This window comes from Engystomops pustulosus, chromosome 3, assembly GCF_040894005.1.
Source record: "Engystomops pustulosus chromosome 3, aEngPut4.maternal, whole genome shotgun sequence".
In the NCBI taxonomy this organism is placed as follows: Eukaryota; Metazoa; Chordata; class Amphibia; order Anura; family Leptodactylidae; genus Engystomops; species Engystomops pustulosus.
Genome location: NC_092413.1, coordinates 7,894,392 through 7,915,909, shown reverse-complemented (window position 1 = coordinate 7,915,909; position 21,518 = coordinate 7,894,392). Strand labels below are relative to the sequence as shown.

Here is a 21,518-nt window from a genome sequence, read left to right as displayed (position 1 = left end):
TATGAAGGGGCTCCCCCATGTAGCAGAGGTTATTCCTGGGGCTCATCAGACAAGCCTTGTATAGATGACACGGTGACCTCTGTACTTACTTGGTAAGGTGGTGACCTGGTGAAGAGTCGCGTCCCCTCCGATGCTGAAACACATGAAAAGATCTGATGATAATATCCGTACACCCCCCCCCCCCGGCTCCTCCGGTGCCTCGTCTATATTACACCAGTAACGTGATACATGTATAAGACGTGTGATTGGTGACTCGTTACCTCCATGATAATCCCCGGTATTGCTTTATCACATCCAAAACATCTCCGGGACTGGAGCCGATGCCATTACCAGCCTGAAATACACAATGGGAGCATTATATGGGATAAACCCGGAGACATTAGCAGAGGGAAACAATCAGAACTCACTGTATATACTCCCTGCACCCGCTGTATATACTCCCTGCACCCACTGTATATACTCCCTGCACCCACTGTATATACTCCCTGCACCCACTGTATATACTCCCTGCACCCACTGTATATACTCCCCGCACCCATTGTGTATACTCCCTGCACCCACTGTATATACTCCCTGCACCCGCTGTATATACTCCCTGCACCCACTGTATATACTCCCCGCACCCACTGTATATACTCCCCGCACCCATTGTGTATACTCCATGCCCCCACTGTGTATACTCCCCGCACCCACTGTATATACTCCCTGCACCCACTGTATATACTCCCCGCACCCACTGTATATACTCCCTGCACCCACTGTATATACTCCCCGCACCCATTGTGTATACTCCCTGCACCCACTGTATATACTCCCCGCACCCACTGTATATACTCCCTGCCCCCACTGTGTATACTCCCCGCACCCGCTGTATATACTCCCTGCACCCACTGTATATACTCCCTGCACCCACTGTATATACTCCCCGCACCCATTGTGTATACTCCATGCCCCCACTGTGTATACTCCCCGCACCCGCTGTATATACTCCCTGCACCCGCTGTATATACTCCCTGCACCCACTGTATATACTCCCCGCACCCACTGTATATACTCCCTGCACCCATTGTATATACTCCCTGCACCCACTGTATATACTCCATGCCCCCACTGTGTATACTCCCTGACCCCACTGTATATACCCCCTGCACCCACTGTATATACTCCCTGCACCCACTGTATATACTCCATGCCCCCACTGTATATACTCCCCGCACCCATTGTGTATACTCCATGCCCCCACTGTGTATACTCCCCGCACCCACTGTATATACCCCCTGCACCCACTGTATATACTCCCTGCACCCACTGTATATACTCCATGCCCCCACTGTATATACTCCCTGCCCCCACTGTATGTACTCCCTGCACCCACTGTATATACTCCCTGCACCCACTGTATATACTCCATGCCCCCACTGTATATACCCCCTGCACCCACTGTATATACTCCCTGCACCCACTGTATATACTCCCTGCAACCACTGTATATACTCCATGCCCCCACTGTATATACCCCCTGCACCCACTGTATATACTCCCTGCCACCACTGTGTATACTCCTCGCGCCCACTGTATATACCCCCTGCACCCACTGTATATACTCCCTGTACCCATTATGTGTACGCCCTGCACCCACTGTATATACTCCCTGTACCCATTATGTATACTCCCCGCACCCACTGTATATACTCCATGCCCCCACTGTGTATACTCCCCGCACCCACTGTATATACTCCCCGCACCCACTGTATATACTCCCCGCACCCACTGTATATACTCCCTGCACTCACTGTATATACTCCCTGCACGCATTGTATACACTCACGGCACCCACTGTATGTAACCCCTGCACCCACTGTATATACTCCCTGCACCCACTGTATATACTCCCCACACCCCCTGTATATACTCCCTGCACCCACTGTATATACTCCCCACACCCACTGTATATACTCCCTGCACCCACTGTATATACTCCCCACACCCACTGTATATACTCCCTTCACCCACTGTATATACTCCCCGCACCCACTGTATATAGTCCCCACACCCACTGTATATACTCCCTTCACCCACTGTATGTACCCCTTGTACCCGCTGTATATACTCCCCTCACCTACTGTATATACACCCCACACCCGCTGTATATACCCACTGTACCCGCTCTCTATGCCCCCTGTACACGCTGTATGTTCCCCTTGCACCCGCTGTCACTTGCACTCCCTGATTTCTGTGTTGTCCAAGTCCAACTTTCTAGAATTTAAGTCTTACAGTCAGAGAGTCGCCCAGCGCTGCCACCACTGTGATGTCTGCAGGACGGAGCGCGTGGACTACAAACAATAGAAAAAGCAGAAATTATCCAAATCTGTATAAATGCAGAGAACCAATGAGTAACATGCGCTGTGTGACCCTGTGACCTCACCTGAGGTCGGCTTCGTAGGAGATGGACTGCGGTCTGTACACTCCAGGCGGCTCCCGTGCACCTACAATGGGGACAAAATAGGGTCACCTTCCATCATGAGGACTTACCTCCCACGTGATCTCCATAGATGGGATCCCCTAATCTTCACCAAAACCCATCGGCTGCTCTGACCCCTCCCCAATGTCAGGACTGGATGACCTTGTGGATGGTAATAGGGTCAGTGCACAAGGAAGGTAAAGAAATCCTGACCTTGGGAGGACCTTGCTGTCATGTTTTTGAGTAGGGGGCTCAGACCCCCAATATACTGCACAATACATCTAGAGTGACTCCTTGTATACTCACCGGGTCCGGGGTAATGGTGGGATACGCGTAGTTACTGTTCTTCGCAGTCTTTACATAAGGATCAGACTAGGAAATACAATAATAGTAAGTGACCACCGGACCCTCAGTCCCTTCATGTAGGTTCAGGACTGCAGATGATGGTCCTATGTGGGTACCTCAGATACCTACCTCAGGGGGGCAGAAAATACTGATGTTCTCATCCAGACCCTGGTTGTTCGTCTTATTTCCAACAGGTTCAAACTAAGAAGAAAAAAATGTGGAAATTACTCGGATATATACATGCCGGTACATACATCTCCGTATATGGATCCAGAAAATGTATATACACTGTCCCAAAGTCACATAGGGAGTACATGCCCCCCCCCCCAATCATTGGGTATTTTTGAGCCCCTCCTTAGTGACTCATCATTAGGAGAAAAAGCTGATACAAACAAGTACAGATTAACATGTAGCAGTTCTAACTGGACCTTGTATGCCCAAGTAGTGGTTCTGGAGTCACCGGGAATCAGCGCTTCATCCCGGCTGGGTGTTTATAAGCAGAAAAGTTTTAAATTACGATATCAGAAAATCAAGAACAACAACAAAAACAAATCCTGCGAACTTACCATGTTCTTCCATAGGCCACGCGCTCCCTGAGAATGAGCCCTCTCTCCAAAATGGAAACAGTCCGGAGCCATGAAGGTCCTGTCCGGCACTCCATTCTACACAGGACACAGACACAAGTCTACAGATCACAGAGTTATAACCACATGACGGGGCCCTTCAATCATCCAGGGGCCCCTCAATCATCCAGGGGCCCTTCCTCCTTACACAGTCCTAAGGTTGTTACATCTCAGAACATTGATACATTGTAACATTCCGCATTTCTTTACGATACTTACTTCATTTCTTGGTATTTCAAGATTCTCCAAAAACGGCTGAGCGACGACGGTGAAATCGTCCTTGATGTCGTAGAGTCCAGTTTCCACCAACTGACGAGTTTTATCCTGAAAGTTATCAAATTGATCGGTGATTCCAAGATCCATGTTCTCACTGACCGTCAGTCTAAGGCCATGGCTGCCCTGTAGTTCATGATTGCTGAGAGCCCTGATGTCCGTAACTATTCCCCCAAATAGGGTTAGAAGACTCTCCCTATGACCTCCGCATGGAGGATGGATATAAACCATCTGGTAAGAAGCCTACGGGCACATATATATGACTTACATAACAGCATAGTGCCAGAAGGCGGATCCCATGGAAGATTGGAGTCTACTGATGGCTTCCTTATGGTCTCACTTACTTGGTATTGCTTGTTGAATAATCGAAGAGTTGAAATTTCATTGGAGCCTTCTGGGTTGCTGACCACGCAGGCACACAGCGCACTGAGGGAAGACATGTACGGTCAGTCAGACAGATGGACAGTCACATGGTGGTGAAAGCCATTTTGTATCCATCACATGGGCCACAATGACCTCCCTCATCCTCCTGAGCCCGGAGCCCATGGAAGGAGTCTATGGCTTCTCTAAACCCATCTTATTTTATTTTTGCCATATCCACATCCACCACGGAACCGGTCTAGATGATTTCCTCCAAACTCTGCTTGGATAAAGGGCAATCACTGTGTTTCAAGGCCTAGAAAAAGGGTCGGGCATTGACATTGATAGAGTTTTCAGCAAAAAGAGCTTAGACTGATAAGACTCCCAATCCCACCACTCAGGTCCTCATAAAAGTCCTGGCATCCAATCATTACTCTGCTCCACGTGAGTAGCCAATCACCCTTAAACTGCCTGCAAATGAGAGTCTTTTCGTTTCAAGGCCTGTTTAAAGGGTCGGGTATTGACTTGTTGGTAAGTTACTTCCAACGGGTGGTGCTAGAGGCACAGCTTTTTGTTTTCTAATTTGCATATATAGTAAACATACATTGAAGTTCATAAATATGCATCATTTACAATGCCCCGCCCCTTTCATACTTGGGTAGCACCAGGGATGAATATAAACTCTCTGCTGCCTGAGGCGAGGCATAGAATGGGGCCCCCTCTACCTCATACAGGAGTAGTATATTAGGATGTTTCTTTTAGGAAGTGGGTCCCTTATGGAGTGGATGTGCGTTATAGCAGACTGCGTCCCTGATGCTGCCCCCACTCTTTCTGCAGGTGATGCCGCCTGAGGCAAAAGGCTCAACTCGCCTCATGGATGATGCACCCCTGGGAAATGTATTGACACTATCGATCATTCCTTCTGCCAGTGTGGTTCTGGGATTTCTGCAGGTCACTAGGTCCCGTGTGGTTCTGGGATTTCTGCAGGTCACTAGGTCCCCGTGTGGTTCTGGGATTTCTGCAGGTCACTAGGTCCCCGTGTGGTTCTGGGATTTCTGCAGGTCACTAGGTCTCCGTGTGGTTCTGGGATTTCTGCAGGTCACTAGGTCCCCGTGTGGTTCTGGGATTTCTGCAGGTCACTAGGTCCCGTGTGGTTCTGGGATTTCTGCAGGTCACTAGGTCCCAGTGTGGTTCTGGGATTTCTGCAGGTCACTAGGTCCCCGTGTGGTTCTGGGATTTCTGCAGGTCACTAGGTCCCCGTGTGGTTCTGGGATTTCTGCAGGTCACTAGGTCCCGTGTGGTTCTGGGATTTCTGCAGGTCACTAGGTCCCCGTGTGGTTCTGAGATTTCTGCAGGTCACTAGGTCCCCGTGTGGTTCTGGATATTCTGCAGGTCACTAGGTCCTCGTGTGGTTCTGGGATTTCTGCAGGTCACTAGGTCCTGTGTGGTTCTGAGATTTCTGCAGGTCACTAGGTTCCTGTGTGGTTCTGGATATTCTGCAGGTCACGAGGTCTCCGTGTGGTTCTGGGATTTCTGCAGGTCACTAGGTCCCGTGTGGTTCTGGGATTTCTGCAGGTCACTAGGTCCCTGTGTGGTTCTGGGATTTCTGCAGGTCACTAGGTCTCCGTGTGGTTCTGGGATTTCTGCAGGTCACTAGGTCCCCGTGTGGTTCTGGGATTTCTGCAGGTCACTAGGTCCCGTGTGGTTCTGGGATTTCTGCAGGTCACTAGGTCCCAGTGTGGTTCTGGGATTTCTGCAGGTCACTAGGTCCCCGTGTGGTTCTGGGATTTCTGCAGGTCACTAGGTCCCCGTGTGGTTCTGGGATTTCTGCAGGTCACTAGGTCCCGTGTGGTTCTGGGATTTCTGCAGGTCACTAGGTCCCCGTGTGGTTCTGAGATTTCTGCAGGTCACTAGGTCCCCGTGTGGTTCTGGATATTCTGCAGGTCACTAGGTCCTCGTGTGGTTCTGGGATTTCTGCAGGTCACTAGGTCCTGTGTGGTTCTGAGATTTCTGCAGGTCACTAGGTCCCTGTGTGGTTCTGGATATTCTGCAGGTCACGAGGTCTCCGTGTGGTTCTGGGATTTCTGCAGGTCACTAGGTCCCCGTGTGGTTCTGGGATTTCTGCAGGTCACTAGGTCCCCGTGTGGTTCTGGGATTTCTGCAGGTCACTAGGTCCCCGTGTGGTTCTGGGATTTCTGCAGGTCACTAGGTCCCCGTGTGGTTCTAGGATTTCTGCAGGTCACTAGGTCCCGTGTGGTTCTGGGATTTCTGCAGGTCACTAGGTCCCTGTGTGGTTCTGGGATTTCTGCAGGTCACTAGGTCCCGTGTGGTTCTGGATATTCTGCAGGTCACTAGGTCTCCGTGTGGTTCTGGGATTTCTGCAGGTCACTAGGTCCCCGTGTGGTTCTGGGATTTCTGCAGGTCACTAGGTCCCTGTGTGGTTCTGGGGTTTCTGCAGGTCACTAGGTCCTGTGTGGTTCTGGGATTTCTGTAGGTAACTAGGTCCCCGTGTGGTTCTGGGATTTCTGCAGGTCACTAGGTTCCCGTGTGGTTCTGGGATTTCTGCAGGTCACTAGGTCCCTGTGTGGTTCTGGGATTTCTGCAGGTCACTAGGTCCCCGTGTGGTTCTGGGATTTCTGCATGTCACTAGGTCCCCGTGTGGTTCTGGGATTTCTGCAGGTCACTAGGTCCCGTGTGGTTCTGGGATTTCTGCAGGTCACTAGGTCCCCGTGTGGTTCTGGGATTTCTGCAGGTCACTAGGTCCCGTGTGGTTCTGGGATTTCTGCAGGTCACTAGGTCCCTGTATGGTTCTGGGATTTCTGCAGGTCACTAGGTCCCTGTGTGGTTCTGGGATTTCTGCAGGTCACTAGGTCCCTGTGTGGTTCTGGGATTTCTGCAGGTCACTAGGTCCCTGTGTGGTTCTGGGATTTCTGCAGGTCACTAGGTCCCTGTGTGGTTCTGGGATTTCTGCAGGTCACTAGGTCGCCGTGTGGTTCTGGGATTTCTGTAGGTCTCTTGGTCCCGTGTGGTTCTGGGATTTCTGTAGGTCACTGGGTCCCCGTGTGGTTCTGGGATTTCTGTAGGTCTCTTGGTCCCCTGTGGTTCTGGGATTTCTGTAGGTCACTAGGTCCTCGTGTGGTTCTGGGATTTCTGTAGGTCTCTTGGTCCCGTGTGGTTCTGGGATTTCTGTAGGTCTCTTGTTCCCGTGTGGTTCTGGGATTTCTGCAGGTCACTAGGTCCCTGTGTGGTTCTGGGATTTCTGCAGGTCACTAGGTCCCCGTGTGGTTCTGGGGTTTCTGCAGGTCACTAGGTCCCAGTGTGGTTCTGGGATTTCTGCAGGTCACTAGGTCCCGTGTGGCTCTGGATATTCTGCAGGTCACTAGGTCCCCGTGTGGTTCTGAGATTTCTGCAGGTCACTAGGTCCCCGTGTGGTTCTGGGGTTTCTGCAGGTCACTAGGTCCCCGTGTGGTTCTGGGATTTCTGCAGGTCACTAGGTCCCCGTGTGGTTCTGGGATTTCTGCAGGTCACTAGGTCCCTGTGTGGTTCTGGGATTTCTGCAGGTCACTAGGTCCCCGTGTGGTTCTGGGATTTCTGTAGGTCTCTTGGTCCCGTGTGGTTCTGGGATTTCTGTAGGTCACTGGGTCCCCGTGTGGTTGTGGGATTTCTGCAGGTCACTAGGTCCCCGTGTGGTTCTGGGATTTCTGCAGGTCACTAGGTCCTGTGTGGTTCTGGGATTTCTGCAGGTCACTAGGTCGCCGTGTGGTTCTGGGATTTCTGTAGGTCTCTTGGTCCCGTGTGGTTCTGGGATTTCTGTAGGTCACTGGGTCCCCGTGTGGTTCTGGGATTTCTGCAGGTCACTAGGTCCCGTGTGGTTCTGGGATTTCTGCAGGTCACTAGGTCCCCGTGTGGTTCTGGGATTTCTGCAGGTCACTAGGTCCTGTGTGGTTCTGGGATTTCTGCAGGTCACTAGGTCGCCGTGTGGTTCTGGGATTTCTGTAGGTCTCTTGGTCGCCGTGTGGTTCTGGGATTTCTGTAGGTCTCTTGGTCCCGTGTGGTTCTGGGATTTCTGCAGGTCACTAGGTCCTCGTGTGGTTCTGGGATTTCTGCGGGTCACTAGGTCCCCGTGTGGTTCTGGGATTTCTGCAGGTCACTAGGTCCCCGTGTGGTTCTGGGATTTTTGCAGGTCACTAGGTCCCCGTGTGGTTCTGGGGTTTCTGCAGGTCACTAGGTCCCCGTGTGGTTCTAGGATTTCTGCAGGTCACTAGGTCCCCGTGTGGTTCTGGGATTTCTGCAGGTCACTAGGTCCCCGTGTGGTTCTGGGATTTCTGCAGGTCACTAGGTCCCCGTGTGGTTCTGGGATTTCTGCAGGTCACTAGGTCCCCGTGTGGTTCTGGGATTTCTGCAGGTCACTAGGTCCCCGTGTGGTCCTGGGATATCAGCAGGTCACTAGGTCCCCGTGTGGTTCTGGGATTTCTGCAGGTCACTAGGTCCCTGTGTGGTTCTGGGATTTCTGCAGGTCACTAGATCACCGTGTGGTTCTGGGATTTCTGCAGGTCACTAGGTTCCCGTGTGGTTCTGGGATTTCTTTGTTATGGGACGCATCACATGCTCCTCTCTGGGGCTCATCACGGAGCTGCCATAGGTTAACCATTACTGATCACAAAGTGTCCGTATCTCCTCCTCTTCAGGTCAGGGCCAGGGATGACAGAGCCGGATCGTATCCGCCATGTAATTAGCAGCACAATGATAACGAGCCATAAATCTGTATCTCGACCCAGCGCTGATGTGAACGTCTGTTTTTGCTTTGTTGTTTCTATTTCTGTCTTGTACTTTGCTCTTAGATTTATCGATTTACATGAATATGGAAGATTTAATGTTTCGTTTCTTTTTTACGGGACGCTCTGGACTACAGGCCGGTATCCAGGTGCTGGAGGATCATGGGGAATACTGGGCGGCTGGGCCTAGAGATGAGCCGCCCTGTGACCAGATTGCTGAGAATTTGGGTATTTGACTGATTTCTATAACTTACTACATTGTGTTTCCATAGACCTTCCCCAGACTTACCTCATGAGCTGCTCCGGGCAGTGAGTGTCCTTATTGTCATAGAGTTCTTTCAAGGGTAAGATGTCCAAAATTGTCACCAGATTTACAAACATCCTTGGGACCTGTGTGGGAAGAAATGGAAAAAAATAAGAGAAGCAACACAAGTTCTCACACTGCTGTGCTCTGTGCTCCCTGCAGCCAGTGTTATGTATTGTCCCTGGAGGGATGTGTAATCAGACCTCACACTGCTGTGCTCTGTGCTCTCTGCAGCCAGTATTATGCATTGTCCCTGGAGGGATGTGTAATCAGACCTCACACTGCTGTGCTCTGTGCTCCCTGCAGCCAGTGTTATGTATTGTCCCTGGAGAGATGTGTAATCAGACCTCACACTGCTGTGCTCTGTGCTCTCTGCTGCCAGTGTTATGTATTGTATCTGGAGAGATGTGTAATCAGACCTCACACTGCTGTGCTCTGTGCTCTCTGCAGCCAGTGTTATGTATTGTCTCTGGAGAGATGTGTAATCAGACCTCACACTGCTGTGCTCTGTGCTCTCTGCAGCCAGTGTTATGTATTATCCCTGGAGTGATGTGTAATCAGACCTCACACTGCTGTGCTCTGTGCTCTCTGCAGCCAGTGTTCTGTATTGTCCCTGGAGAGATGTGTAATCAGACCTCACACTGCTGTGCTCTGTGCTCTCTGCAGCCAGTGTTATGTATTGTCCCTGGAGAGATGTGTAATCAGACCTCACACTGCTGTGCTCTGTGCTCTCTGCAGCCAGTGTTATGTATTGTCCCTGGAGAGATGTGTAATCAGACCTCACACTGCTGTGCTCTGTGCTCTCTGCAGTCAGTGTTATGTATTGTCCCTGGAGAGATGTGTAATCAGACCTCACACTGCTGTGCTCTGTGCTCTCTGCAGCCAGTGTTATGTATTGTCCCTGGAGAGATGTGTAATCAGACCTCACACTGCTGTGCTCTGTGCTCTCTGCAGCCAGTGTTATGTATTGTCCCTGGAGAGATGTGTAATCAGACCTCACACTGCTGTGCTCTGTGCTCTCTGCAGCCAGTGTTATGTATTGTCCCTGGAGAGATGTGTAATCAGACCTCACACTGCTGTGCTCTGTGCTCTCTGCAGCCAGTGTTATGTACTGTCCCTGGAGAGATGTGTAATCAGACCTCACACTGCTGTGCTCTGTGCTCTCTGCAGCCAGTGTTATGTATTGTCCCTGGAGAGATGTGTAATCAGACCTCACACTGCTGTGCTCTGTGCTCTCTGCAGCCAGTGTTATGTATTGTCCCTGGAGAGATGTGCTATCAAACCTTTGTGTAGCAGCAGACTGTGATATATGGATTTATATTTCAGGAATGAATCTTTTCCAAGTGCACTGGGAGGTGTCCTCACACTGCTGTGCTCTCTACAGTCAGTGTTCTGCATTGTTGCTGGAGAGATGTGACATTGGACCTTTGTGTATGTTGTTAGTAGCAGCAGGACTGTGATATATTGATTTAAATTCCAGCAGGATTGTGCACTGGGGACATGTCCTCACACTGCTGTGCTCTGTGCTCTCAACATTGAATTACTCCATAGACCCTCCTACAGCTCTGAGTGACTGCTGTAGTTTTAAAAAGGAAACCTGTTATCACTTTTACTCAGAGAAGATTTAGGCTGTGGTGCTACTCAATGCACAGAGCTAAGAGCACAGCAGTGTGAGGACACTCCCCAAGTGCAGCAAGTCCTGCTACAATCCCGGAATAGAAATCCACAGTTGATGGTGAGTTACATCCAGTGCGCAAGAGACAAAACTTAATTTGCAAATGAGGTGCAGGAGACTGTAAAAGATATTTTCTGTTTTTAGATACTTAGATTGTTCTTCTGTGACTGCAAACTAATGAAAAGCTTGTCAGATTTTGTAGATGTTTGTGTCATAGCATGGTATATATAGTATACAGTGTGTATATATCCAGTGTGTAGTATATAGTATTATCTCCCAGCATCCTACCTGTTCTTGCAGATAATCCAGCGCCTGCTTAATCCGATAGACAAACTGCTCCGGAGAATGATAGACCTGATAGATGATACAGAATATTATAGAAATGTATCAGAAAACAATAAAATATAAACACCAATAATAAATAACATCAGGAATGAATATCACAGAACTGTAATAAAAGACAAAATAAACAATGAATAAAATAAACAAAGATAAATATAGAATAACAACGTAATAAGTCATTTCAAATCTATTTTTTTAGGATAATTAGTATCAGTAGATGATTAGTATACAGCAGATGATTAGTATCAGTAGCTGTGAGTATATAGCAGATGTGAGTATATAGCAGATGATTAGTATATAGCAGATGTGAGTATACAGCAGATGATTAGTATCAGTAGCTGTGAGTATATGGCAGATGATTAGTATATAGCAGATGTGAGTATATAGCAGATGATTAGTATCAGTAGATGTGAGTATATAGCAGATGATTAGTATATAGCAGATGTGAGTATATAGCAGATGATTAGTATCAGTAGCTGTGAGTATACAGCAGATGATTAGTATATAGCAGATGTGAGTATATAGCAGATGATTAGTATCAGTAGATGTGAGTATATAGAAGATGTGAGTATATAGCAGATGATTAGTATATAGCAGATGATTAGTATATAGTAGATGTGAGTATATAGCAGATGATTAGTATATAGCAGATGTGAGTATATAGCAGATGATTAGTATATAGCAGATGTGAGTATATAGCAGATGATTAGTATATAGCAGATGATTAGTATATAGCAGATGATTAGTATATAGTAGATGTGAGTATATAGCAGATGATTAGTATATAGCAGATGTGAGTATATAGCAGATGATTAGTATATAGCAGATGATTAGTATATAGCAGATGATTAGTATATAGCAGATGTGAGTATATAGCAGATATGAGTATATAGCAGCTGATTAGTATATAGCAGCTGATTAGTATATAGCAGATGTGAGTATATAGCAGATGTGAGTATATAGCAGATGTGAGTACATAGCAGATGATTAGTATAAAGCAGATGTGAGTATATAGCAGATGATTAGTATATAGCAGATGTGAGTATATAGCAGATGATTAGTATATAGCAGATGTGAGTATATAGCAGATGATTAGTATATAGTAGATGTGAGTATATAGAAGATGATTAGTATATAGCAGATGTGAGTATATAGCAGATGATTAGTATATAGCAGATGTGAGTATATAGCAGATGATTAGTATATAGCAGATGTGAGTATATAGCAGATGATTAGTATATAGTAGATGTGAGTATATAGCAGATGATTAGTATATAGCAGATGTGAGTATATAGCAGATATGAGTATATAGCAGCTGATTAGTATATAGCAGATGTGAGTATATAGCAGATGATTAGTATATAGCAGATGTGAGTACATAGCAGATGATTAGTATAAAGCAGATGTGAGTATATAGCAGATGATTAGTATATAGCAGATGTGAGTATATAGCAGATGATTAGTATATAGCAGATGTGAGTATATAGCAGATGATTAGTATATAGTAGATGTGAGTATATAGCAGATGATTAGTATATAGCAGATGTGAGTATATAGCAGATGATTAGTATATAGCAGATGTGAGTATATAGCAGATGATTAGTATATAGCAGATGTGAGTATATAGCAGATGATTAGTATATAGTAGATGTGAGTATATAGCAGATGATTAGTATATAGCAGATGTGAGTATATAGCAGATGATTAGTATCAGTAGATGTGAGTATATAGCAGATGATTAGTATATAGCAGATGATTAGTATATAGCAGATGATTAGTATATAGTAGATGTGAGTATATAGCAGATGATTAGTATCAGTAGATGTGAGTATATAGCAGTTGTGAGTATTTAGTAGATGATTAGCATATAGAAGATGTGAGTATATAGCAGATGATTAGTATATAGCAGATGATTAGTAAATAGTAGATGTGAGTATATAGCAGATGTGAGTATATAGCAGATGATTAGTATATAGCAGCTGATTAGTATATAGCAGATGTGAGTATATAGCAGATGATTAGTATATAGCAGATGATTAGTATATAGCAGATGATTAGTATCAGTAGATGTGAGTATATAGCAGATGATTAGTATATAGCAGATGATTAGTATCAGTAGATGTGAGTATATAGCAGATGATTAGTATATAGCAGATGATTAGTATATAGCAGATGATTAGTATCAGTAGATGTGAGTATATAGCAGATGTGAGTATATAGCAGATGATTAGTATATAGCAGATGTGGGTATATAGCAGGAGCTATGATGTAACACACCGCCCTCCATACACTAATAATACTGATACAATACGTCCTATCAGTCTTCTCCTGTTCTGTAAGACGCCAGAGAGATAGGACTGATGACATTGATTTATGGATCCATCACAAATTATAGAAATTATCTCCTCTAATTGGTCCCAGATATAACATAGAGGAGCCATAAACACTGCAGAGGAAGATTCCGCTACATTATGTAACAAGTGTAACAAGTGCGCCCGCATGTTCATGTTATCAGGATAATAAATGTAACAGCTACATGTGATATAACATATAATATAACATATAATATAACATATAATATAACATATGATATAAGACGCACAGGATTCTTGCAGATGCCGCACAGGTCGTTGCCTCCTATGAAGATGGTCAGGAGCTTCCAGTCTTCTGTGTAATTGATTTGCTGGATGAGAAGAATATCAGAAAGTTATTAATGTCTTCAGATTTCATTGTATAACGATAATGAACGAACAGATGAGCGGAGAATATGTGACTACTGCGAAGTGTAAGCAAACAATAAATTGGACCAAAATACCAAACCTCCCCCTCTGTATTAGATATAACAACCGGCGTCAGCTCTTACCCTTAGTGTATGCATCTGCTTCATCTTATCCACCAGTAACACAGCCTGGTCCAGCATGTCACTGCAAGGCAAAGGGAGACAGCAGGCTCAGCCTGGAAAACTCAGCCCAAACCCGACCCAACTCAACAGCACCAAAACAATTCATCCAGTTCTCCTGAGCCGGGTGCAGCCAACTCACACAAAAAAAGTTTTTAAGTTACTAAGTCAGCTCCTGGGTCATATGTAAACTAAACATTTGCCCTTGTGGGTGACGTTTCCTGAATCAGAAGTATGTGACTGCACCCTCTCCATAGACCTGACTGCACGATCATTATAGACCTGACTGCACCCTCTCCATAGACTTGACTGCACCCTCTCCATAGACCTGACTGCACCCTCTCCATAGACCTGACTGCACCCTCTCCATAGACCTGACTGCACCCTCATTATAGACCTGACTACATCATGTTTATGGAACTGTCAGAAACCCCTGTATGGTCCTGACTGCACACTGTCCATAGACGTGACTGCACCCTCATTATAAACCTGACTGCACCCTCTCCATAGTCCTGACTGCACCCTCTCCATAGTCCTGACTGCACCCTCTCCATAGTCCTGACTGCAACCCCTCCATAGTCCTGACTGCAACCCCTCCATAGTCCTGACTGCACCCTCCCCATAGTCTTGACTGCACCCTCTCCATAGTCCTGACTGCAACCCCTCCATAGTCCTGACTGCACCCTCCCCATAGTCTTGACTGCACCCTCTCCATAGTCCTGACTGCAACCCCTCCATAGTCCTGACTGCATCCTCTCCATAGCCCTGACTGCACCCTCCCCATAGTCCTGACTGCACCCTCTCCATAGACCTGACTGCACCCTCATTATAGACCTGACTACATCATGTTTATGGAACTGGCAGAAACCCCTGTATGGTCCTGACTGCACCCTCTCCATAGATGTGACTGCACCCTCATTATAAACCTGACTGCACCCTCTCCATAGTCCTGACTGCACCCTCTCCATAGTCCTGACTGCACCCTCTCCATAGTCCTGACTGCAACCACTCCATAGTCCTGACTGCACCCTCCCCATAGTCTTGACTGCACCCTCTCCATAGTCCTGACTGCAACCCCTCCATAGTCCTTACTGCATCCTCTCCATAGCCCTGACTGCACCCTCCCCATAGTCCTGACTGCACCCTCTCCATAGTCCTGACTGCACCCTCTCCATAGTCCTGACTGCACCCTCTCCATAGTCCTGACTGCAACCCCTCCATAGTCCTGACTGCACTCTCCCCATAGTCCTGACTGCACCCTCTCCATAGTCCTGACTGCAACCCCTCCATAGTCCTGACTGCATCCTCTCCATAGACCTGACTGCACCCTCATTATAGACCTGACTGCACCCTCTCCATAGTCCTGACTGCACCCTCTCCATAGTCCTGACTGCACCCTCTCCAAAGTAATGACTGCAACCCCTCCATAGACGTGACTGCACCCTCTCCATAGTCCTGACTGCACCCTCTCCATAGTCCTGACTGCACCCTCTCCATAGTAATGACTGCACCCTCTCCATAGTAATGACTGCAACCCCTCCATAGACGTGACTGCACCCTCTCCATAGTCCTGACTGCTCCCTCTCCATAGTAATGACTGCAACCCCTCCATAGACGTGACTGCACCCTCTCCATAGTCCTGACTGCACCCTCTTTGTGGACCTGACTGCACCCTCTCCATAGTCCCGACTGCACCCTCTCCATAGTCACGACTGCACCCTCTCCATAGTCCTGACTGCACCCTCTCCATAGTCCTGACTGCACCCTCTTTGTGGACCTGACTGCACCCTCTCCATAGTCCCGACTACACCCTCTCCATAGTCCTGACTGCACCCTCTCCATAGTAATGACTGCAACCCCTCCATAGACGTGACTGCACCCTCTCCATAGTCCTGACTGCACCCTCTTTGTGGACCTGACTGCACCCTCTCCATAGTCCTGACTGCACCCTCTCCATAGTCACGACTGCACCCTCTCCATAGTCCCGACTGCACCCTCTCCATAGTCCTGACTGCACCCTCCCCATAGTGCTGAATGCACCCTCTCCATAGTCCTGACTGCACCCTCCCCATAGTCCTGACTGCACCCTCTCCATAGTCCTGACTGCACCCTCTCCATAGTCCCGACTGCACCCTCTCCATAGTCCTGACTGCACCCTCCCCATAGTGCTGACTGCACCCTCTCCATAGATCTGACAGCACCCTCTCCATAGTTCTGACTGCACCCTCTCCATAGTCCTGACTGCACCCTCTCCATAGCCCTGACTGCACCCTCTCCATAGTCCTGACTGCACCCTCCCCATAGTGCTGACTGCACCCTCTCCATAGTCCTGACCGCACCCGCTCCCTTTCCACTGTCCTGACTGCACCCTCTCCCTGGTCCTTCTGTACTATGAATTGCAATCTATGGGTCCAGTCTTATATATTTTACATACTCGGCCTTGGCTCCGGGGACGGCCCGGTTTAGCCGGGAATGTGCTAAGTGATGAGATCCTCTTCTTAGGGAATAACCTTGTATATTCGGGTTGAACATTCGGAGGATGTCTGAAAGAGAAAAACTTTTTAAATAAAGTTTCAAATTAAATTTTTCCCCTGGTTTCCCCCAACTCTCCCCCATCATGTAACTGTCTAAAAGCCCCTCCTCCCGCGGGGACCCCCCTCCACAATCTGTGATCTGTCTGTCTATATCTTCAGAAATGTACATACTTGCCACTGTGGTCACGTTACTGAGATCCTCGTCCCCTCCGATACTATGAGGAGGAAGGGTCACAGTGTTAGTAACAGGAACACGTCTCATGTGATAGCAGAAATGATCAATGGGAGTATTTTAGGAAAAACATTTTTAGAAAAAAACCCACATCATTAGAATGAGAAGAGACCTGCTGAGCACAGCGCCCCCTGATGGTCACATCAGCCACAACACGCCCCCCACCAATCAATCAGGGGGGTGACCCCTCCCCCTGAGAGTGACTATAGGTGGAGGGTATGGGTAATATTTACATTACAATGTATCATATTAATCTTCTACATTTTTTTCAAATATTTTTTTGCGGTCGTCCTTCTCACCTCCAGGATAATCCACGATATTCAGTGACGACATCCAAAACATCCAGGATGAATGCGCCGGCGCCGTTACCGGCCTGTAATAACAGGAGAGGGAGCATTATACATGTAATATGCATTATATCATAGATAATACATAAGTCTGTGTCCGATGGCTTCCTCTCTCTGAGACCCCCACTCCCTGAAAGCCGCGCACTTACCGTAATCGAGTCTCCTAGCGCGGCGATCACTTTAAAATCTGCAGGTCTCAGTCTGTGAACTAAAGCCACAAAAGGGTTAACATTGTCTCATAATAAGGAGCATCACACCCACAATATATAAAGTACCAACGTCAATTATTACAAACTCATTGTCCCATAGAGGCTTTATGTGATTTCATCATTTTGACCCTGTTCACACCACAAGTCGCACTTACCTGAAGTTGGGACTGTATCTGAAGGTTTCAGATTTGTGCAGGTGAATTCGGAACCGTATTCCCGCGGCTGTAAGAACAAAGGAAGTATTTTTTATTAGGAGCGTTGTTATCTAATATTTAATTTGGGCCCTACTTTGGGGACCATTTCCAGGATAAATCTGGCTACTTCTTAAAGAGGATCTATCACCATGCACAAGACATGTATCATCTGTTTCCCGCCGCCTCCCCGATCAATTTGGTGTTTGTTTGATCAAAATCCATCCACCCGTTCAAGAGATATGGCCCCTAGAAGTTTGGATGAGAGATAGTGCCTGCTAGCCAAAGGGGTGGTAACCTTTTAGAGACATCCCCAGAGCAAAAAGAATGTTACCGCCCCTGACTAAGATGAGCTAAGTCACATATAAAGTTCTGTGGGCCATAACTCTTGATGGGGTGGGCGGATTTTTAAAAAACAAACACCAAATTGATCAGGGAGACGGTGGCAATTGGATGAGGGCATCGATCAGCTTTTCAGACTCGGTAAGAGGTCCCCTTTAACTGACAATTTTCCAAATTTCTGTGATTTCTTGGCAGCATATTGTGAATTTGCTGATTTCAGTCACTTATCACCTCACCTGTGCGCGGCTCTCCTTCACCTGCATCATGTCCTTCAGCCACAGGTAGGGGCTGTTCTTATGGGTGTTCAAGAAGGTGGAGTCCTGTGTGGAAAACATTGCACAAGCTTAGGGTGGGCTAATGTTACACATATCCTTAAAGGGATTGTCCAACTGTCAGCAGAGACCTTTAAATGACCTATTGAACAAAAGTTGTTGAAAATCATTGGCCTCTTTATTTGTGACCCCCGAGAGTTGCATTACTTGGTGCTTTGGAGGGGTCTCAAAGTTTTCTAACATACAGTACTATTACTGTACTCCCTACTAGGAGCCCCCCATACTTTACACTGCAGCTCTGCTTCCATCGGTGGATGGAGAGATCTCTATGAACTGTGTAATAAGGGTAGACCCTGGGGGGATTAGCTCCTGGGGGCACTTACTGATTAGGACCTACCTGCTGTGAGCACTGCACTTCATAGACGTCTCCATATTTGTTGATGTTCTTCTGCTCAGAATCGACCTACAAAATCCAAAATATTATACGATTATACAGATGTAAGACATTTCAAGGGTCATCGGCCAACATGTCCTCATGACAACACTTCCTGGTCAGTCATAGGGACCAGATCACCATCTATATGGGACAGAATGTGGACATGGAGAGGAATAGTGATTTCCTAGGACCTAATTGTACATTGACAGGAAGTGTTGCCATAGGGAACAGGAGTAACATTTTAATAAGTTGTTTGTGGGAGTTCTGAGGACAAGGTGGACCCCATCCAGACGGCATCACCAAATACTCACCATCCGGAGCACGGGGTGCAGGGCCACGGTGAAGTCGTCCCTGGTGTCATATCTCTTTGAGCTTATCAGTCTCTCCAGGGCAGACTGGAAAAGAAGGATCATAAATAAGATAAGTGCCCCCTACTCATATCCAGGGGTACAAGGAGGTTACCAAAGAGGTATGATTACTATCTATAGGCACTACTATAGCTAGGACTGTAGTATGGACACTACTATAGCTAGGACTGTAGTGTGGACACTACTATAGCTAGGACTGTAGTGTGGACACTACTATAGCTAGGACTGTAGTAAGGACACTACTATAGCTAGGACTGTAGTATGGACACTACTATAGCTAGGACTGTAGTGTGGACACTACTATAGCTAGGACTGTAGTAAGGACACTACTATAGCTAGGACTGTAGTATGGACACTAGTATAGCTAGGACTGTAGTAAGGACACTACTATAGCTAGGACTGTAGTATGGACACTACTATAGCTAGGACTGTAGTATGGACACTACTATAGCTAGGACTGTAGTATGGACATTACTATAGCTAGGACTGTAGTATGGACACTACTATAACTAGGACTGTAGTATGGACACTACTATGGCTAGGACTGTAGTATGGATACTACTATAGCTAGGACTGTAGTATGGACACTACTATAGCTAGGACTGTAGTATGGACACTACTATAGCTAGGACTGTAGTATAGACACTACTTTAGCTAGGACTGTAGTATGGACACTACTATAGCTAGGACTGTAGTATGGACACTACTATAGCTAGGACTGTAGTATGGACACTACTATAGCTAGGACTGTAGTATGGACACTACTATAGCTAGGACTGTAGTATGGACACTACTATAGCTAGGACTGTAGTATAGACACTACTATAGCTAGGACTGTAGTATGGACACTACTATAGCTAGGACTGTAGTATGGACACTACTATAGCTAGGACTGTAGTATGGACACTACTATAGCTAGGACTGTAGTATGGACACTACTATAGCTAGGACTGTAGTATAGACACTACTATAGCTAGGACTGTAGTATGGACACTACTATAGCTAGGACTGTAGTATGGACACTACTATAGCTAGGACTGTAGTATAGACACTACTTTAGCTAGGACTGTAGTATGGACACTACTATAGCTAGGACTGTAGTATGCACACTACTATAGCTAGGACTGTAGTATGGACACTACTATAGCTAGGACTGTAGTATGGACACTACTATAGCTAGGACTGTAGTATGGACACTACTATAGCTAGGACTGTAGTATAGACACTACTATAGCTAGGACTGTAGTATAGACACTACTATAACTAGGACTGTAGTATGGACACTACTATAACTAGGACTGTAGTATGGACACTAATATAGCTAGGACTGTAGTATGGACACTACTATAGCTAGGACTGTAGTATGGACACTACTATAGCTAGGACTGTAGTATAGACACTACTATAGCTAGGACTGTAGTATAGACACTACTATAGCTAGGACTGTAGTATAGACACTACTATAACTAGGACTGTAGTATGGACACTACTATAGCTAGGACTGTAGTATGGACACTACTATAACTAGGACTGTAGTATAGGCACTACTATAGCTAGGACTGTAGTATGGACACTACTATAGCTAGGACTGTAGTATGGACACTACTATAGCTAGGACTGTAGTATAGACACTACTATAGCTAGGACTGTAGTATGGACACTACTATAGCTAGGACTGTAGTATGGACACTACTATAGCTAGGACTGTAGTATAGACACTACTTTAGCTAGGACTGTAGTATAGACACTACTATAACTAGGACTGTAGTATGGACACTAATATAGCTAGGACTGTAGTATGGACACTACTATAGCTAGGACTGTAGTATGGACACTACTATAGCTAGGACTGTAGTATGGACACTACTATAGCTGGGACTGTAGTATGGACACTACTATAGCTAGGACTGTAGTATGGACACTACAATAGCTAGGACTGTAGTATAGACACTACTATAGCTAGGACTGTAGTATGGACACTACTATAGCTAGGACTGTAGTATGGACACTACTATAGCTAGGACTGTAGTATGGACACTACTATAGCTAGGACTGTAGTATGGACACTACTATAGCTAGGACTGTAGTATAGACACTACTATAGCTAGGACTGTAGTATGGACACTACTATAACTAGGACTGTAGTATAGGCACTACTATAGCTAGGACTGTAGTATGGACACTACTATAGCTAGGACTGTAGTATGGACACTACTATAGCTAGGACTGTAGTATGGACACTACTATAGCTAGGACTGTAGTATAGACACTACTATAGCTAGGACTGTAGTATGGACACTACTATAGCTAGGACTGTAGTATGGACACTACTATAGCTAGGACTGTAGTATAGACACTACTTTAGCTAGGACTGTAGTATGGACACTACTATAGCTAGGACTGTAGTATGGACACTACTATAGCTAGGACTGTAGTATGGACACTACTATAGCTAGGACTGTAGTATGGACACTACTATAGCTAGGACTGTAGTATGGACACTACTATAGCTGGGACTGTAGTATGGACA

General features: G+C 46.5%; 1 protein-coding gene across 1 annotated transcript in view; it reads right to left on the bottom strand.

The window, feature by feature from the left end:
- Window positions 1–21,518, bottom strand: part of PLB1 (phospholipase B1) — a 74,420-nt gene that overhangs the window by 31,926 nt on the left and 20,976 nt on the right. Inside the window, exons 13-33 of the mRNA XM_072139954.1 lie at window positions 18,932–19,015; window positions 18,582–18,647; window positions 18,149–18,232; window positions 17,535–17,601; window positions 17,320–17,378; window positions 17,123–17,196; window positions 16,763–16,806; window positions 16,492–16,600; window positions 14,022–14,082; window positions 13,761–13,841; window positions 11,105–11,170; window positions 9,127–9,227; window positions 4,047–4,128; window positions 3,649–3,753; window positions 3,373–3,468; window positions 2,936–3,007; window positions 2,768–2,833; window positions 2,426–2,486; window positions 2,275–2,333; window positions 261–334; window positions 90–133 (exon numbers count right to left, since the gene is read on the bottom strand). Of these exons, the coding sequence (XP_071996055.1) occupies window positions 90–133; window positions 261–334; window positions 2,275–2,333; window positions 2,426–2,486; window positions 2,768–2,833; window positions 2,936–3,007; window positions 3,373–3,468; window positions 3,649–3,753; window positions 4,047–4,128; window positions 9,127–9,227; window positions 11,105–11,170; window positions 13,761–13,841; window positions 14,022–14,082; window positions 16,492–16,600; window positions 16,763–16,806; window positions 17,123–17,196; window positions 17,320–17,378; window positions 17,535–17,601; window positions 18,149–18,232; window positions 18,582–18,647; window positions 18,932–19,015 (1,555 nt within the window). The remainder of the gene's footprint in view (window positions 1–89; window positions 134–260; window positions 335–2,274; window positions 2,334–2,425; window positions 2,487–2,767; window positions 2,834–2,935; window positions 3,008–3,372; window positions 3,469–3,648; window positions 3,754–4,046; window positions 4,129–9,126; window positions 9,228–11,104; window positions 11,171–13,760; window positions 13,842–14,021; window positions 14,083–16,491; window positions 16,601–16,762; window positions 16,807–17,122; window positions 17,197–17,319; window positions 17,379–17,534; window positions 17,602–18,148; window positions 18,233–18,581; window positions 18,648–18,931; window positions 19,016–21,518) is intronic.